The sequence below is a fragment of the Pseudophryne corroboree genome, chromosome 1 (genome assembly GCF_028390025.1).
Source record: "Pseudophryne corroboree isolate aPseCor3 chromosome 1, aPseCor3.hap2, whole genome shotgun sequence".
NCBI lineage: Eukaryota > Metazoa > Chordata > Amphibia > Anura > Myobatrachidae > Pseudophryne > Pseudophryne corroboree.
The window spans coordinates 596,365,690-596,385,668 of record NC_086444.1 but is presented as its reverse complement, the minus strand read 5'-3'; the positions used below and the strand labels follow the sequence as shown (position 1 = coordinate 596,385,668).

The 19,979-nt window shown below is 47.1% G+C and overlaps 1 protein-coding gene across 6 annotated transcripts in view; it reads right to left on the bottom strand.

Moving 5' to 3' along the window:
- GAK (cyclin G associated kinase) overlaps positions 1 to 19,979 on the bottom strand; it is a 296,935-nt gene that overhangs the window by 81,835 nt on the left and 195,121 nt on the right. For all 6 annotated transcript variants that reach the window (XM_063914275.1, XM_063914274.1, XM_063914276.1 and 3 more), the window contains exons 17-20: positions 10,599 to 10,716; positions 4,603 to 4,682; positions 3,718 to 3,911; positions 3,182 to 3,319 (exon numbers count right to left, since the gene is read on the bottom strand). In XM_063914275.1, the coding sequence (XP_063770345.1) occupies positions 3,182 to 3,319; positions 3,718 to 3,911; positions 4,603 to 4,682; positions 10,599 to 10,716 (530 nt within the window). The remainder of the gene's footprint in view (positions 1 to 3,181; positions 3,320 to 3,717; positions 3,912 to 4,602; positions 4,683 to 10,598; positions 10,717 to 19,979) is intronic.

Sequence of the window (19,979 nt, the reverse complement as noted above, 5' to 3'; positions counted from 1 at the left end):
AGGGAAGGCAACACCCCGCCCTGTATGTAGTGTACCGCTAATTAAGGTGCACCAGATGTTTCTCGGAGGTTCCGCTGGCTTTTCAAAATGGTGACCAGCCTGTGAGAAAAGATGGGTTTAAACGTTATGTGGCCAGGTAGGGTATTCTGTTTCTAGAAAACATTGCGGAAGTGTTTGTTTTATTCCCTATATATGGTATTGTATGGATATATCTATATACATACCCACACACACACTTAAATATATATATATATATATATATATATATATATATATATATATACACACATACAAACATAACTATATATGTATATATACACACACACCACCGTGAAACCCACCGGGTAGATAAATACCGTGAACCCAATAGGGTAGATAAATACTGTGTATTTGTAGGTAAATAAATACTGCACAGTATATTTTTAAATTATTAATGAGCTGAGTCCCAGCTCCTGTAATAGAGCAGGTTTCCTGATCTACATGTAGGAAATGCCGGGCAGAGGACTCTACTGCAGGAGGAATGTATCTATATTTTAGCAACATGAAGTCTGGAAAGCTAAAAACCCCAGAGCCAGGGTCTGTTGCCTAGCGACAGTGAGACCTGGGAGCCCGCTGAGTACAGCGGGTTATAAGCCTTTACTCACCCCTCCTACCTGCACAGAAATCCTCCCTGCACAACCAGGAGAGGAATGAGTCTTCAGTGTGAGACCCTACACACACACACTGGAGCGGCGTGCTGCAGCGGCGCGGGGAGCGGAGAGAGCCCGCCGTACAGAGCGGGAGTTAGCTCCGCCCCCCCTGCCTCGGCGCGCAAATGTATCCCCCGGCCGCCTTGCTGCGGTCGGAGTAAATGTAACCCCCGGCCGCCTGTTTGCTGCTGCCGGGGAGCGCCCGTACATTGTAATATATGCTGCGGCCGGGGAGCGGTGTGTAACCCCCCCCGGCCGCCTGTATGCTGAGAGTCTGAGCCCGCCGGACGGAGCGGGAGTTAGCTCCGCCCCTCTGCTCCGGCGCCAGTTTTAAATTTTCAAATGTATGACCCGGCTGTCTGTAAGCTTGTGCGGCCGGGCAGTGTAAATGTATCGCCCCGCTGCCTGTCTGCAGCAGCCGGGGATTGAAGAGCGCTGAGCCCGCTTACCGAGCGGGCTGAAGCTCCGCCCCCCACATAAAGGCGCCAAGTTCAACGACCTCTCTCACCCTAGCCCGGTTACGTATCCACTGGGCTACTGTGGATGCTTTTCAGTGTAGGGGCTGCACAGTAAAGACCATCACATCTAAGAGTCTCACTCCATATTATGTAAAATCACACATCAGTCTGGAGGGGGGGAGATTGTACTCACCGCTGTCCTTCTGATGGAGTGGCCCCGACACGCGCTGCCGTAGCGGTGTCCGGCCGGAATCTTCTGTGATGGAGTGGTCCCGACACACGCCGCGGTGTCCGACCATTTTTGATACTCACCACTGCCATGCTGCCGGAATCTTCTGCTGGATGGAGTGGCCGCGACACGCGCCGCACGCAGCGGTGTCCGCCAACTCAGGAGAGCTCAGTGTCTCCCTCAGCCGGGGCCCATCCCTAGCCGCACGCAGCTGCGATGGGACCCCGCCGGCAGCTCCCACGGTGCAGACTGGCAGTGGCAGAGCTGCCAGTCTGTGAGTGTGTGTAAGAAAAATAAAATAATAAAGAAAAAGAAAAAATTCTTCAGCTAAACCCAAGTGAACCAGCTACCTCGGGCACTAAACTAAGACTGGCTTGGAGGGGATATAGTAGGGGAGGAGCTAGCCACAGTGTGATAATTTTTAAAGTGCCAGCTCCCCATTACTACCTACTATTTCCCCATTGTAACTACACTCCAGTGGCCCCTAGTGGATGAAGGAGAAAATTAAGGAAATTCAACGGCAGTTCTTTTTTGACGTGTGAAGGCAGGAACATAGGACTTACAGGCCTGGTCGGAGTCCCTTATTAATAGCACTGACCTAACCGCCTTAACCAGGGCTTCAACATTCACCTGCGGCTGGGAGTCCTCCGGTATAGAGGAAGAGATACCTCAGAGGTTATGGAGATATCTTTCTGATCCGAGGAAATCTCAGAGTTGGAGGTGTAGAGCTGTTGTGTCTGGTGGGTCTGTGTTTGGAAGGATAAGACGACATTTGAGCAAGACCCTGCAAAAACTGAGGCTAGGTCTAAACCCAGGGCGGTTCAGTGGCTGTAGCATACAAACTAGCCTGCACAGGAATGACCGACCATGGCTGTCTCACCCACTGCACTAGGGAGACACAAATAGTTGTACACTTGTACCAACAGAGCAGAGTGACAATGAAACACCAGCACTTGAAATAAAAAATAAATGTATGAATAAAACAGAACCTAAGGAAGTACACCTATACACTTATAAATAAGTAAGACACACACAAACATTCAATGCATAAATATGGCCAATATAATGCTCAACAAACCAATCCCAGCAGGGAAGGAAGGAGCTAAATGTATAACCGGAACTGCAGGGAGTGAGGTATACAGGGAGGCAGGAGCCTATGCTTCTCTCCGCTGAAGTGCTGAGGACGGCAATGTGTTAAAATGCCCGCTAAGCATCCCCAAGAGGGAGGAGGAGCAAGTCCAGTTCAGAGTAGCCTGCGTGAGGGGATACGCTAATGAGTGGGGGAGGGTCTAACCAAGACATCCCAACTCCCCCTTCTGGAGCCAACCCCAGGGAAATAGACCATATGCGAGATGGTGCCCCGTTACCAATATCCACTCTGGTGGTCTAGTGGAGGTGCGGAACCTACCTGGCCCCTACTGCCAGTGCCCCTAGCGGGTGGCAAGGTAACGCTCAATACAATAAAACGAAGAAAAAAAGAAAAAAAAGGAGAGTAGAGGGAAGAGCGTGCCACCTCTTGGGCAACAAGCAACAAAACTGCTGGCCTGAGGCTGGGGCATAGAAAGAGAGGGAGTTAGGGCTGCTGGGAGAGGAGCTTTAATTGTTTGGTACCCTGTTCAGCTCACCACCCTATACCACCAGTATCTATAGCCTGTGTCCCCCATGGATGAGAAGGAAATACAAATAATGTGCGAAAACCAGTAAAATATGAATGGAATGTTTACATAAGATCATCAAACAGAAGGCAGCATAATAATTAACACAAATTACAGGGTTTCAAAGCTATTAAATTAATATTTAAGTACCTTGCCATTCAAGAGTTTGAAAGAAATTATTTTTTGTTACTGCATCAGAGTTTGGTGGTTCTGGAGAATGCTCAGCTGGGGAGATCTCTGCCTCGTACTGTGCAGTGGATCCTGGCTGCCTCGGTAATTCAGGTTTCCCTGCACGTAAAACGACAAATAAAATAATTTGGAAAAAGCTTGTTCAAAATAACTTAATTAACCATTTTTGTTGCATGAGTGATTCCAAACAAATGAAGGATATGTTGGATTAGTGAGTTTAGTCATTATTTTACAGTAGTACTGTGTAAAGCGATATAAAAAGATATAGGGATCAATAAGATTTTTTTCGCTGTATGGGTCTGATGTAAGAAAATCAATGTACTGTATGTTGTTTGTGTGTGGCTCTGTAGACAAAAAATATTTTTTTCAATGCAATGTCTGACTTTTCCCTTAATGCTTTTTACCAGTCCATACCTGGTTCTGTGCCATTTTTACATTCCTCTCCTCCCCTCCTGCACTCATTGTGCCCAATAAGAGGTTTAGAACCGAAGTATTACCAAATTTAGACAGCATGTCCTGTTGTTCCTCTCGACTTGAAAAAAGTATCTTAGGAGTTAATCGCTTAGTGTTGAGATTTTCCCACGGTGGAGTGATGCTTGCAGGCCGGTCTCGCGAAGATACTTCCACATCCAGATTCACTTGAAACAAATCAGGGTATTTTTCCTGTATGTCACATGCGTCCAGATCATACCTACAATAAAGATAAGCCTTAAAACCAGCTAGGCATGAGATTCTCAACCTACAGAGAGGTGAAAGTCCAATCTTCAATCAAGATGAAGATTTTGTTTTGCTTGGTGGACAGTAGCAATTCTTTTGAATCTATGTTCTAGTATATACAAGTCATACAAGGTTACAGAGTACTTGGATATGAAAAGAAAAGACTCATGCAAACTACAACTGTTTCAGATACAAGAGAGAACAAAACAGCAGGAAATGAGACAGCCTCTGGGGAAGAACAGGGTCAGAGAGTACATGCACAAAGTTAATATAGAAAATATTTAAGCAGCACACGTCAGTACAAAAAGAGTATAACTCGCAGAGCCACATCAGCTCAAACAGCGTTTTATAAAAAATAAGACCGCTCAGGACTATTTCACTTTAGTAATTTATAAACTGACAAAATTGTGTGCTGTAACTTATACAGAAGGGCCATCCCAACACATTGTTATGTGGTATTTAGAAACAGCAAGATTTTGTTGATACAATTAATGACAGTATAGATCAGAACCATTTTTTTTTCTTCTGAGGACAATTGTCTATTAAACTTCATTTTCTGCTTTTAAACTAGTCGTTCGCCAAACCTTAAAAACACCTCAGATGTACCATTACTTTCTAGACTCATGTCACCGATATAAAACACTACTACAAATTCCACTACATACTTTGAAAACTTCACTGTTGTGGCATTCCGAGGAACAAATCCAGTGTGAAACTGAATCTGGAACATCTTCATTGAAGTCATCTAAAACATAAACAATGAGGTCACATAAAAGTTATTTAACAAAATAAAGAAACCGTTAATGTACTACAACAGGAATTAATTACTTGGTCATTATCAGTCACCTTGGCATTACCACAAAGGACCCACAGAAATATCCAAGCAATGCAAGAAAAATAACACATTTAAGACATTATAATTATCAAAATAACCACATTAACATACATCTATTTAGAATGGTGCACAACTGTAACCATTATTTAGATATTTGCTTGCAATTTCCACTGTTAACTTGACGGAGGAGTATTATCGCTGAAGATTTCTGAGATACCTAATCTTTACAAATGACTGCAGTATATAGAAATAGGATTTTAATTACCTACCGGTAAATCCTTTTCTCGTAGTGCGTAGAGGATACTGGGGTCCACATTAGTACCATGGGGTATAGATGGGTCCCTTGGGAGCCATGGGCACTTTAAGAGTTTAAGAGTGTGGGCTGGCTCCTCCCTCTATGCCTCTCCTACCAGACTCAGTCTAGAAACTGTGCCCGAGGAGATGGACATACTTTGAGAGAAGGAAATACACAGATAGTGGTGAGATTCACACCAGCTCACACAACAGAAATCCAAGCTAACCAGCTTGAAACTTAACCAAGTAACAAGGCAGTACTGAACCAAGTAACAAGGCAGTACTGAACCAAGTAACAAGGCAGTACTGAACCAAGTAACAAGGCAGTACTGAACCAAGTAACAACTGCAGGAAAACGAAGCGCTGGGCGGGCGCTCAGCATCCCCTACGGACTACGAGAAAAGGATTTACCGGTAGGTAATTAAAATCCTATTTTCTCTTATGTCCTAGAGGATGCTGGGGTCCACATTAGTATCATGGGGATGTACCAAAGCTCCCAGTATGGGAGGGAGTGCACGGAGACTCCCGCAGAACTGATTGACCAAACTTTAGGTCCTCAGGGGCCAAAGTATCGAACTTGTAGAACTTAGCAAACGTGTTCGATCCTGACCAAGTAGCCGCTCGGCAAAATTGTAAAGCCGAGACACCCCGGGCAGCCGCCCAGGAAGTACCCACCTCACGAGTAGAGTGGGCCTTGACAGATTGTGGACACGGCAAGCCTGCCATAGAATATGCATGCTAGATAGTACACCTGATCCAGCGAGAAATAGTCTGCTTAGAAGCAGGATACCCAATCTTGTTGGGATCATAAAGGACAAACAGAGCGTCCGACTTTCTGTGACGGACTTTCTATGACGAGAAGTTCTCTTCACATAAATCTTCAAAGCCCTCACAACATCCAAGGATTTTGAGGTAATTGTGGAGTCAGTAGCCACTTGCACCACAATAGGTTGGTTGATATGAAAAGCCAGCACAACCTTCGGAAGAAATTGCTGACGCTTCCTGAGCTCAGCTCTATCTTCATGGAAAATCAAGTAGGGGCTCTTGAAGGACAAGGCCCCCAATTCTGACACACGTCTAGCAGATGCCTTCAAAGTGAGAAACTTGACCTCAACCTCCTGTAAAGGCTCGAACCAATCCAATTGCAGGAACTGCAGCACCACGTTAGGATCCCAAGGTGCCGTAGGAGGCACAAAGGGAGGTTGGATGTGCAGAAACCCTTTCAAGAAAGTCTGAACCTCAGGGAGGGCAGCCAATTGTTTCTGGAAGAAAATGGAATTGGCAGAAATCTGGACTTTTATGGAGCCCAGGCGTAGGCCCACATCTACTCCTGCTCAACCTCCATGCCGTCAAACGTAGCCGCGGTAAATCTTGATAAGCGAACGGCCCCTATTGCAGAATGTACTCCCGGAGAGGAAGAGGCCTCGGATCTTCCAACAGCAACTCCAGAAGATTTGTGTACCAAACCTGTCTAGGCCAGTCCGGAGCAATGAGGATCGCCTGAACTCTTGTTCTTTTTATTAGTTTGAGAATCCTTGGGATGAGTGGAAGTGGAGGGAACACATACACTGACTGAAACACCCACGGAGTTACCAGGGCGTCCACCGCCACTGCCTGTGGGTCCCTTGACCTGGAACAGTACCTCCAAAGCTTCTTGTTGAGGCGGGAGGCCATCATGTCTATTTGAGGTACGCCCCAAAGACTTGTCACCTCTGCGAACACCTCTGGGTGTAGGCCCCACTCTCCTGGATGGAGATAGTGTCTGCTGAGGAAGTCCGCTTACCAGTTGTCCACTCCCGGAATGAAGATTGCTGACAGCACCACTGCGTGCTTTTCCCCCCAGAGGATGATCTTTGTTACCTCTGACATTGCAGCTCAGCTCCTTGTTCCGCCTTGTCAGTTTATGTAGGCCACTGTCGTTACATTGTCTGACTGAACCTGAATGGCTTGATCTTTTAGAAGATGTGCTGCTTGTAGAAGACCGTTGAACGCGGCCCTTAGTTCCAGAATGTTTATCGGAAGGATGGATTCCAGACTTGACCACCTTCCTTGGAAGTTTTCCCCTTAGGTGACTGCTCCCCAACCTCTGAGACTTGCATCCGTGGTTAGGAGGATCCAAATTCCGAATCCCGAACCTGCGGCCCTCTAGTAGGTGAGAAGTTTGCCGCCACCAGAGGAGCGATATTCTGGCTTTCGGTGACAGGCGTATTCTCTGGTGCATGTGAAGATGAGATCCCGACCATTTGTCCAGGAGATCCAGTTGGAAAGATTGTGCATGAAATCTTCCGTAATGTAGAGCCTCGTAGGAGGCAACTATCTTCTCCAGAAGGCTAATGCACTGATGAACCAATACCCGGGCTGGCGTCAGGACATCCCGGACCATTGTTTGTATCACCAATGCCTTCTCCTCCAGCAGAAACACCCTCTGAACTTCCGTGTCGAGGATCATCCCCAGGAAGGACAGCCTCCTTGTCGGCTCCAAGTGCGATTTTGGAAGGTTCAGGATCCATCCATGATCCCGGAGCAGCTGAGTTGAGAGACCAATACTCTAACAGCTTCTCCCTGGAAGATGCTTTTATTAGTAGATCGTCCAGATAAGAAATTATGTTCACACTTTGCTTGCGGAGGAGTAGCATCATCTCCGCCATTACCTTGGTGAACACTCTTGGTGCCGTGGAGAGGCCAAACGTCAGCGCTTGGAACTGATAGTGACAGTCCAGCAGTGCAAATCTGAGATAAGCCTGGTGAGGTGGCCAGATCGGGATGTGAAGATAGGCATCCTTGATATCCAGAGATACCAGGAATTCCCCCTCCTCCAGACCTCAGATCACCGCTCTCAGGGACTACATCTTGAATTTGAATTCCCTCAAGTAGGGGTTCAATGACTTTAGGTTTAATATTGGTCTTACCGAACCGTCCGGTTTCGGTACCACAAACAGGTTTGAGTAATAACCTTTGTGTTGCAGGTGAGGTGGAACTGGGACAATGACATTTGACCCTAGTAACCTTTGAATGGCTTCCTGTAGGATAGCACTTTCTGTCAGCGAAGCTGGCAAGCCTAATTTGAAGAATCTGTGAGGTGGGAGTTCTTGAAACTCCAGTCTGTACCCCTGGGTAACAATATCCTGTACCCAGGGATCCAGGCATGAGGACGCCAAACATGACTAAAATTTCTTAGTCTTGCTCCCACCTGCCCGATCTCCAGGTTGGGAGATCCACCGTCAAGCCGAGGATTTTGAGGAAACCGAATCAAGTTTCTGATCCTGGGAACCTGCGGGTGCAGGTTTTCTGGATTTCCCCCGACCACCTCTAAAGAAAGTGGAGGTGGATTTGGACTTTTTAACTTTAGCGGTCCGGAAGGACTGCATTGCAGACGTAGGATATGATTTCCTAGTTGGTGGTACAGCAGAGGGAAGAAAAGTTGACTTATCCACAGTTGCCGTGGAGATCCACGCATTTAACGCTTCCCCAAACAGGGCCTGACTTGTGAAGGGTAGGTCCTCCACACTCTTCTTGGATTCCGCATCTGCAGACCACTGGTGCAGCCAGAGTCCTCTGCGTGCAGAGACAGCCATGGAAGAAGTCCTTGCGTTCAGATGTCCAAGGTCTTTCATGGCTTCCACCATGAAACCTGCAGAATCCTGTATGTGACGTAAAAACAATTCAATGTCACTTCTATCCATAGAATCTAACTCCTCTAGTAAAGTGCCTGACCACTTTACTATGGCTTTAGAAATCCATGCACAAGCAATAGTGGGTCATAAAGTTACGCCATTTGCGGTGTATAAAGATTTGAGTGTAGTCTCAATCTTGCAGTTGGCCGGCTCTTTTAAAACGGTGAACCTAGGGACAGGCAAAACCACTTTTTTAGACAACCTAGAAACAGAAGCGTCTACTACCGGCGGGATTTCCCACTTTTTCCTATCCTCCTCAGGGAATCGAAAAGCAATGAGAACCCTTTTAGGGATCTGGAACTTTTTCTCTGGGTTTTCCCAGGATTTTTCAAACAATGCGTTTAATTCCTTAGACGCAGGGAATGTAAGGGAGGATTTCTTATTGTCAGTAAAGTAAGCCTCCTCTACTTGCTCAGGTACCTTATCAGTAATGTGTAAAATGTCCCTAATAGCCTCAATCATGAGTTGCACCCCCTTAGCAAGGGATGCCTCACATCCCAGTATATCCCCCTCACCGTCTCCTGTATCAGAGTCGGTATCGGTGTTGACTTGCATCATTTGGGCAAGAGCACGCTTTTTAGGATATTTATCAGGGGTTTTGGATGAGGTAGCGGGAGCAGAATACGACAAAACCTCTACAGATCTTTTCAAAACCTGAGTTTCAGTCTCATTATGAGCTATCCTAGATGAAATCTGGGATATCATTCCCTTAATAGAAGCCACCCAATGAGGGTTCGGATTCAGAAGGCTGAGACAGTACATTGCATTCCTGAGTACATGGAATAGACTCCTCTGGAGAGGACACACACTCTGCAGCACAAGATACAGAGTCCCCAGACATGGTAATGTGAGATATACAAGATACGCACACACACAGTAAAATATCAGACACAGTTTCCCCCAAGTACCTTCAGAGAGAGACAGAGGACAGAGTATAAGGAGCCAGCACACACAGTGCCCCAGTAGGCAGTTATGATAATTGCCTGGCGCTGACTGGGTGACCTTAAAATAGATTTAACAGTGAATAACACTACTCCCCCCCCCCTTCTATAACACCCTGGTACCACAGAGGATAACTGGAGTTAAGTGGAGGGCAGCGCTCCCTGTCAGCGTCTCTGTAGTGTGATCTGCAGGGAGAAAATGGCGCTGGTGAGTGCTGGATCCGCTCTGAGAGGCTCCGCCCCCTGTAATGGCGCGTCTTCCCGCATTTATTATTTTATACTGGCTTGAGGTGTGCTTGTTGCTAACAGTGGGATTAGCCCCTGTTAGCTCAGTGACCAGTGTTAGGGTATTGCGCTGGCCCAGGGCGCCCCTCACAGCGCCGTACAACTGTACCTCAGCCATTCAGAGCGCAGCATCAGCGCTGCACTCCCACCCTTGTGCCGCCATTCCCGCCAGCGCCCCGCTTACTGAGGCGCCGGCATCATTCTCACCACCACCACATCTTCTGGCTCTGTTAGGGGGTGGCGGTAGTGCTGCAGAAGGGGGCTTGCGATCAACACCCTCAGGAGCTCAGTGTCCTGTCAGCGGAGATAGAGAACCATTAACCTCAAGGGTTGGATTCTACTCTCCCCCAAGTCCCATGAAGCAGGGAGGCTGTTGCCAGCAGCCTTCCTGTACCGAACAGCTCTTAAAAAATAATAAAACTAGAAAAGCCCCTAGGAGCTCCCCTAGCTGTGACCGGCTCCACCGGGCACATATTCTAAATGGAGTCTGGTAGGCTGGGCATAGAGGAAGGAGCCAGCCCACACTATTAAACTCTTAAAGTGCCCATGGCTCCCAAGGGACCCGTCTATACCCCATGGTACTAATGTGGACCCAACATCCTCTAGGACGTAAGAGAAAGAATAATAATTACCTTAGCTTGCAGTCTGCCACCCAGTGTAGACCTAGCATGATAAATGATAATTAAGACATCGCCTTGCACTGTAACATCTAAAGGAATTTCAGCTTTGCCATCTTCAACTCTGAAGTCTCTATTTAAAGGAAAAAAAGAAAGAAAGAAAGAAAGAAAGAAAGAAAGAAAATGAGTGTTTCCATTTAATCAGCTTTACAAAGATTCAATAAAAGCTTGCTGATTGGAAAGGGGATTAAATGATGCAACAATGTATAGAGCTAGGCTCTTAGATGCAGTGTTTATGAGAAGTACAGCAGGTACATTATTCATAGCAACAAGCAGCACCTGCCCTCAATTCTCAGTATACCTCATGATCTCTGCAGCAGCCAGTAAATTCACTACAATCTACTGTATCAACTAGAATTTGTGAATCACATCAATTTAGATTTTCTCGGGAGCTGTGATAACATCAAAGGAGAAGACAGTTGTCTTGGGAGGAGTACAATTAATGTTTTGTGAAAACAAGACCTTAAGTGTGTATTCAACACCTTCAAGCGATTGCTTACATGTTTAACTTCCGCCGCATGTAGATTTATTTTTAGTCCTGCGAACAGGATTTATTTTTCGATTTCTCTCAAGTCACTTTCAACCCAAGTGAATTTTAAAGAATGTTTTTTTGGGACAATTAGGGTGGTATTCAAATAATATATCACGACCAATCTCCTTTCTAAAGTGATCGCCATTATCGCGCATATCGTGCCCGTAGTAATCAGGTTTAGCTGCATAAAGGGTTGGGCGCCCTCACTATCCCAGTGGTAGCGAGCGAAAATGATTATACCACGCCTGTCAGCAGAAACAGAACAGGTGTGGAAGGGGGTGAAAATAATTGAATACCGCCCTTAGCATACTAAGACAATGTGTTTATTCTTTTGTATGGAAACTAAATTGCATTATGTAGTTTGTGTAACCCCACAATTATAATGATTCATTTCTACAACCACATTTATCTAATATGTGCATTTTACCGCGGATTAAATTGATCGAGCAGTGTGTGTATAATATAAAAATAAAAATAAGATTTTACTTACCGATAAATCTATTTCTCGTAGTCCGTAGTGGATGCTGGGACTCCGTCAGGACCATGGGGATTAGCGGCTCCGCAGGAGACAGGGCACAAAAATAAAAGCTTTAGGACTAGGTGGTGTGCACTGGCTCCTCCCCCTATGACCCTCCTCCAAGCCTCAGTTAGGATACTGTGCCCGGACGAGCGTACACAATAAGGAAGGATTTTGAATCCCGGGTAAGACTCATACCAGCCACACCAATCACACCGTACAACCTGTGATCTGAACCCAGTTAACAGTATGACAAACGTAGGAGCCTCTGAACAGACGGCTCACAACAATAACAACCCGATTTTTTTGTAACAATAACTATGTACAAGTATTGCAGACAATCCGCACTTGGGATGGGCGCCCAGCATCCACTACGGACTACGAGAAATAGAATTATCGGTAAGTAAAATCTTATTTTCTCTGACGTCCTAGTGGATGCTGGGACTCCGTCAGGACCATGGGGATTATACCAAAGCTCCCAAACGGGCGGGAGAGTGCGGATGACTCTGCAGCACCGAATGAGAGAACTCCAGGTCCTCTTTAGCCAGGGTATCAAATTTGTAGAATTTTACAAACGTGTTCTCCCCCGACCACGTAGCTGCTCGGCAGAGTTGTAATGCCGAGACCCCTCGGGCAGCCGCCCAAGATGAGCCCACCTTCCTTGTGGAATGGGCCTTGATAGATTTGGGCTGTGCCAGGCCTGCCACAGAATGTGCAAGTTGAATTGTGCTACAAATCCAACGAGCAATCGTCTGCTTAGAAGCAGGAGCACCCAGCTTGTTGGGTGCATACAGTATAAATAGCGAGTCAGATTTTCTGACTCCAGCCGTCCTTGAAATATATATTTTCAATGCCCTGACAACGTCCAGCAACTTGGAATCCTCCAAATCGCTAGTAGCCGCAGGCACCACAATAGGCTGGTTCAGGTGAAACGCTGAAACCACCTTAGGCAGAAACTGAGGACGCGTCCGCAGTTCTGCCCTGTCCGAATGGAAAATCAGATATGGGCTTTTATACGATAAAGCCGCCAATTCTGACACTCTCCTGGCTGAAGCCAGGGCCAGTAGCATGGTTACTTTCCATGTAAGATATTTCAAATCCACCGATTTGAGTGGCTCAAACCAATGGGATTTGAGAAAATCCAAAACTACATTAAGATCCCACGGAGCCACTGGGGGCACAACCGGGGGCTGTATATGTAGTACTCCTTTTACAAAAGTCTGGACTTCAGGAACTGAAGCCAATTCTTTCTGGAAGAAAATCGACAGGGCCGAAATTTGAACCTTAATGGACCCTAATTTGAGGCCCATAGACAATCCTGTTTGCAGGAAATGTAGGAATCGACCCAGTTGAAATTCCTCCGTCGGGGCCTTCCTGGCCTCACACCACGCAACATATTTTCTCCAAATGCGGTGATAATGTTCTGCAGTCACCTCCTTCCTGGCTTTTACCAGGGTAGGGATGACCTCTTCCGGAATGCCTTTTTCCCTTAGAATTCGGCGTTCAACCGCCATGCCGTCAAACGCAGCCGCGGTAAGTCTTGGAATAGACACGGTCCCTGCTGAAGCAGGTCCCGTCTTAGAGGTAGAGGCCACGGATCTTCCGTGAGCATCTCCTGAAGTTCCGGGTACCAAGTTCTTCTTGGCCAATCCGGAGCCACGAGTATCGTTCTTACTCCCCTTTGCCGTATAATTCTCAGTACTTTTGGTATGAGAGGCAGAGGAGGAAACACATACACTGACTGGAACACCCACGGTGTTACCAGAGCGTCCACAGCTATTGCCTGAGGGTCTCTTGACCTGGCGCAATACCTGTCCAGTTTTTTTAATCATGTGGACGACTTCTGGGTGAAGTCCCCACTCTCCCGGGTGGAGGTCGTGCTGAGGAAGTCTGCTTCCCAGTTGTCCACTCCCGGAATGAACACTGCTGACAGTGCTATCACATGATCTTCCGCCCAGCGAAGAATCCTTGCAGCTTCTGCCATTGCCCTCCTGCTTCTTGTGCCGCCCTGTCTGTTTACGTGGGCGACTGCCGTGATGTTGTCCGACTGGATCAACACCGGCTGACCCTGAAGCAGGGGTTTTGCCAGGCTTAGAGCATTGTAAATCGCTCTTAGCTCCAGTATATTTATGTGAAGAGACATCTCCAGGCTTGACCACACTCCCTGGAAGTTTCTTCCCTGTGTGACCGCTCCCCAGCCTCTCAGACTGGCATCCGTGGTCACCAGGACCCAGTCCTGTATGCCGAATCTGCGGCCCTCTAACAGATGAGCACTCTGCAACCACCACAGAAGAGACACCCTTGTCCGTGGAGACAAAGTTATCCGCTGATGCATCTGCAGATGCGATCCGGACCATTTGTCCAGCAGATCCCACTGAAAAGTTCGTGCGTGGAATCTGCCGAATGGAATCGCTTCGTAAGAAGCCACCATTTTTCCCAGGACTCTTGTGCATTGATGCACAGACACTTTTCCTGGTTTTAGGAGGTTCCTGACAAGTTCGGATAACTCCCTGGCTTTCTCCTCCGGAAGAAACACCTTTTTCTGAACCGTGTCCAGAATCATTCCCAGGAACAGCAGACGTGTCGTCGGGGTCAATTGAGATTTTGGAAAATTCAGAATCCACCCGTGCTGTTGCAGCACTACTTGGGTTAGTGCTACTACGTCCTCCAGCTGTTCTCTGGACCTTGCCCTTATCAGGAGATCGTCCAAGTAAGGGATAATTAATACGCCTTTTCTTCGCAGAAGAAACATCATTTCGGCCATTACCTTGGTAAAGACCCGAGGTGCCGTGGACAATCCAAACGGCAGCGTCTGAAACTGATAATGACAGTTTTGCACCACGAACCTGAGGTACCCTTGATGTGAAGGGCAAATTGGGACATGCAGGTAAGCATCCTTGATGTCCAGGGACACCATAAAGTCCCCTTCTTCCAGATTCGCTATCACTGCTCTGAGTGACTCCATCTTGAACTTGAATTTTTGTATGTACAGGTTCAAAGATTTCAGATTTAGAATAGGTCTTACCGAGCCGTCCAGCTTCGGTACCACAAATAGTGTGGAATAATACCCCATTCCCTGTTGTAGGAGGGGTACCTTGACTATCACCTGCTGAGAATACAGCTTGTGAATGGCTTCCAATACCGTCGCCCTGTCTGAGGGAGACGTTGGCAGAGCAGACTTTAGGAACCGGCGAGGGGGAGACTTCTCGAATTCCAACCTGTAACCCTGAGATACTACCTGCAGGATCCAGGGGTCCACCTGTGAGTGAGCCCACTGTGCGCTGAAATTCTTGAGTCGACCCCCCACCGCCCCTGAGTCCGCTTGTAAAGCCCCAACGTCATGCTGAGGGCTTTGCAGAAGCCGGGGAGGGCTTCTGCTCCTGGGAGGGAGCTGCTTGGTGCACTCTCTTACCCTTTCCTTTGCCTCGGGGCAGATATGACTGTCCTTTTGCCCGCTTGTTCTTATAGGAACGAAAGGACTGCGGCTGAAAAGACGGTGTCTTTTTCTGTTGGGAGGGGACCTGAGGTAAAAAGGTGGATTTCCCGGCTGTTGCCGTGGCCACCAAATCCGATAGACCGACCCCAAATAATTCCTCCCCTTTATACGGCAATACTTCCATATGCCGTTTGGAATCCGCATCACCTGACCACTGTCGCGTCCATAAACTTCTTCTGGCAGATATGGACATCGCACTTACTCTCGATGCCAGAGTGCAAATATCCCTCTGAGCATCTCGCATATAAAGAAAAGCATCCTTTAATTGCTCTATAGTCAATAAAATACTGTCCCTATCCAGGGTATCAATATTTTCAGTCAGGGAATCCGACCAAACCACCCCAGCACTGCACATCCATGCTGAGGCGATGGCTGGTCGCAGTATAACACCAGTATGAGTGTATATACTTTTCAGGGTAGTTTCCAGCCTCCTATCAGCTGGATCCTTGAGGGCGGCCGTTTCAGGAGACGGTAACGCCACTTGTTTTGATAAGCGTGAGTGCCTTATCCACCCTAGGGGGTGTTTCCCAGCGCGCCCTAACCTCTGGCGGGAAAGGATATAATGCCAATAACTTCTTTGAAATTAGCAGTTTTCTATCGGGGTTAACCCACGCTTCATCACACACTTCATTCAATTCCTCTGATTCAGGAAAAACTACAGGTAGTTTTTTCAGACCCCACATAATACCCCTTTTTGTGGTACTTGCAGTATCAGAGATATGCAAAGCCTCCTTCATTGCCGTGATCATATAACGTGTGGCCCTACTGGAAAATACGTTTGTTTCTTCACCGTCGACACTAGATTCGGTGTCCGTGTCTGGGTCTGTGTCGACCGACTGAGGTAAAGGGCGTTTTACAGCCCCTGACGGTGTCTGAGACGCCTGGACAGGTACTAACTGGTTTGCCGGCCGTCTCATGTCGTCAACTGATTTTTGTAACGTGCTGACATTATCACGTAATTCCATAAACAAAGCCATCCATTCCGGTGTCGACTCCCTAGGGGGTGACATCACCATTACCGGCAATTGCTCCGCCTCCACACCAACATCGTCCTCATACATGTCGACACACACGTACCGACACACAGCAGACACACAGGGAATGCTCTTATCGAAGACAGGACCCCACTAGCCCTTTGGGGAGACAGAGGGAGAGTTTGCCAGCACACACCCAAGCGCTATAAATATATAGGAACAACCCTACAGAAGTGTTGTTTCCTTTATAGCAGCTTAATATATCAATATCGCCAAAAAAGTGCCCCCCCTCTCTGTTTTCTTTACCCTGTTTCTGTAGTGCAGTGCAGGGGAGAGTCCTGGGAGCCTTCCTCGCAGCGGAGCTGTGCAGGAAAATGGCGCTGTGTGCTGAGGAGATAGGCCCCGCCCCCTATTTCGGCGGGCTCTTCTCCCGGTGTTTGTGAGACCTGGCAGGGGTTAAATACATCCATATAGCCCCAGGGGCTATATGTGATGTATTTTTAGCCAGAACAAGGTATTATCATTGCTGCCCAGGGCGCCCCCCCCCAGCGCCCTGCACCCTCAGTGACCGCTGGTGTGAAGTGTGCGGACAACAATGGCGCACAGCTGCAGTGCTGTGCGCTACCTCATGAAAACTGAAAAGTCTTCTGCCGCCGGTTTCTGGACCTCTTCACTTCTCGGCATCTGCAAGGGGGTCGGCGGCGCGGCTCCGGGACCGGACTCCATGGCTGGGCCTGTGTTCGATCCATCTGGAGCTAATGGTGTCCAGTAGCCTAAGAAGCCAATCCATCCTGCACGCAGGTGAGTTCACTTCTTCTCCCCTAAGTCCCTCGTTGCAGTGAGCCTGTTGCCAGCAGGACTCACTGAAAATAAAAAACCTAATAACTTTTTCTAAGCAGCTCTTTAGGAGAGCCACCTAGATTGCACCCTGCTCGGACGGGCACAAAAACCTAACTGGGGCTTGGAGGAGGGTCATAGGGGGAGGAGCCAGTGCACACCACCTAGTCCTAAAGCTTTTATTTTTGTGCCCTGTCTCCTGCGGAGCCGCTAATCCCCATGGTCCTGACGGAGTCCCAGCATCCACTAGGACGTCAGAGAAAAATAAAAATAAAAAAAAATATATATATATATATATATACACATACATACATACATACACACACGTATATATATATATATATATATATATATATACACACACATATATATATTTATTTGGAATATTTTATTTTTTGCCAATTTAATATTACACAAATGTTTAGGAGTATAGTAAGGGTCCGTTTTGCATTTTCTTGGGTTTTCCAGGAGTTTACTGGCGGATTAAGGTTTGTGGTACCCCAGGGAAACGTATAGGCCTCTACCAATAAAATTGTGATAAACTGGTGATATAATTAGAAAGTATAATGTGCAAACACCCCTAAGCATCACAAATGGGTTGCACACACTGTAGTATCCCCAAGTTCACAGTATTCCACTCAAAACAAACAATTCATATTAAGCCATAGTGCCCCACGCGGTCCCATGTGGGGCACTGTGGCTTAATATGAATGGTTTGTTTTGAGTGGAATACTGTGATTTTGCTTTTATTATTACAAGTATAGAAACCACATATTTACTTAGTGACGGCTTTAGAAACTACCGAAAAAATGCAGACAAGAAAACTGGGGACACAGAGTTTGCGGTCCACACCACATTTTCACTAGTCAGCACTAGGCTTGACCAGCCTTGGTAACAGGTAAGAACCACAGTGTGAGTGCTCCCCACCATGATTCCACCAGACTTGGATCACTTGGCATCAGGACTGGCCTCTCCCTGTTAGGTCTAGCCAGCCCTAGTGTCAAGAGCACTAGGGGTACTTTTCAGTAAGATATGCACCCTTGTTGGTTCCAGCAGGCAATCAAAAGAACTCACTAGCATCACAAGCTTTACAAGCTTTAGGATTATTCCAGAAAGAAGTTGAAAAGGCTTAATTCTAAACCACACACACACACACACACACCCTAAAAGTCAGGGTTTGTGTAGAAGTTAAGTTGACCACACACACACCCACCCACCCAAATGGCTGTATTGCACGGGACACCATTGGAACGATTCAAAAATGAATAAAATATATCTAAAGCCAAATGGGAACTACCTGCAGCTGAAATTTGGCAATATTTACAATTGTAGCATTTTGTACAAGTAAGGTGAGCTCTACGCGGCCTGTACAAGACCTTCGATATGTACCTGGCCTTTTTGCGACCAGCGCATTCGCTCTCGAGGGGATACAAACTTTTGATTGAACACATGTACTGTGCCTCCCTTAAATATGCTATAGACTGGGAGTGAGATTTACAACTTGATATGAGGGGCGGTGATTGGAACAGAATCTTTCAAAATACGTTTATTAGTTCTGTAAATTAATCTGTGATTGAGACACAATTCAAGTTTCTGTCATGTTGTTGCCATGCCTTGCTAAGATGTTGACACTGTAACATGGTGTTAGGCTCCCCATTACACATTTGGTGGGACTGCAGTCTCCTCCGCCCCTTCTGTGACCAGATGATAACTATCCGTCTATAGTATGCAGGGAGGCTCCCCCGGATCCTCTTTATGGCTTCTTAACCTATACCCTGGCCCACTGGCAACATACAAAAAATCCTTGTTAAATTTTTTCAATAGTACTACAAAAGCAGTGATCCCAGTGGTCCACTCCCCCCTCCCACTTCCCCGCCACTTAAGGAATGGTTTGCCAGAATAGACTTGTATATGTCTAAGGGGCAGAGCCGTAACAAGACTTTTTCGTGCCATGTGCCAGAGGGGGAATTAGCACCCTGCCCCCCCATTTTTACAATAGGGACATAAGGCGCATGCCTCGTGGGGAGGGGGCATGACAAGACTGAGCCCTGAGAAAGCCCATGCTATGATGCCTCTTCCCACATTTTACATATGGGGGCATGGTTACGCGTTCACGTCATTGTAGCCACTCCCCCCGCTCTGTAATGCCGATATTACTGCCATTATACTGCAGGGGGCATGGCTATGATGAAGCAATTCAACGGGAATCGCGTCATCGACTGCCCGGACAACCCACTTTACTCACTAAGTGGGCGGCTGAGCAGGGGGGAATCTTGAAAATCGGGACACTTGCCTGTTCTTCCGAGGGGAAGGGGGAACCGAGTTTTGGGAGCCTCCCAGCCATTCCGGGAGAGTAGGCAAGTATGGGTAGGAGACAGGGGCAGTCAGGAGATGCTGGGCTTCAAAAAGGGGGACAGCTGCAAGTGAAAGTAATTAAAACAGATAACTGACAAGTGCCGCCAACAGCGCCTCCTACCCAGCAGTGCTATGTGTAGTGCCCCCTCCGCACACACCTAGTTACGGCCCTGCTAAGGGGGACCTCCGTGTGCGGCCAGATCGTAATCAAGTTTTCCTCCACTTGGCACCCATGGCTGGAGTTCAAGTCCTTACAGTCCTACCTAATAATTGTTGGCTAAGCCCAGACACCTCCCTCCTTATAGGGCTCTTATAGCTGCTTTTGCTGATGAACGCCCTGCCCGTTCTTCTATTTAATTGCACTTTTGGGCTTCCAACTTCCCCTCTTCTTTCCTCCCCTCCTGTCCCTCCCCCTCCCTTATGTGATCTGTCTTTAAAATTGTCAGATTTTAGTATGTTCCTAATATTCGGTTTATATTGTATGGATTCACTTTGGAATGTTTGCTGTTATGTTTTGAATTAATTATTAAGAAAAGTTGTTTGTGGCTTTTATCCATACTAGTTACAAAATGACGAAACATCATAACAGTAGTCGGGTGCCATCTACTGGCTGCCAGCACACACA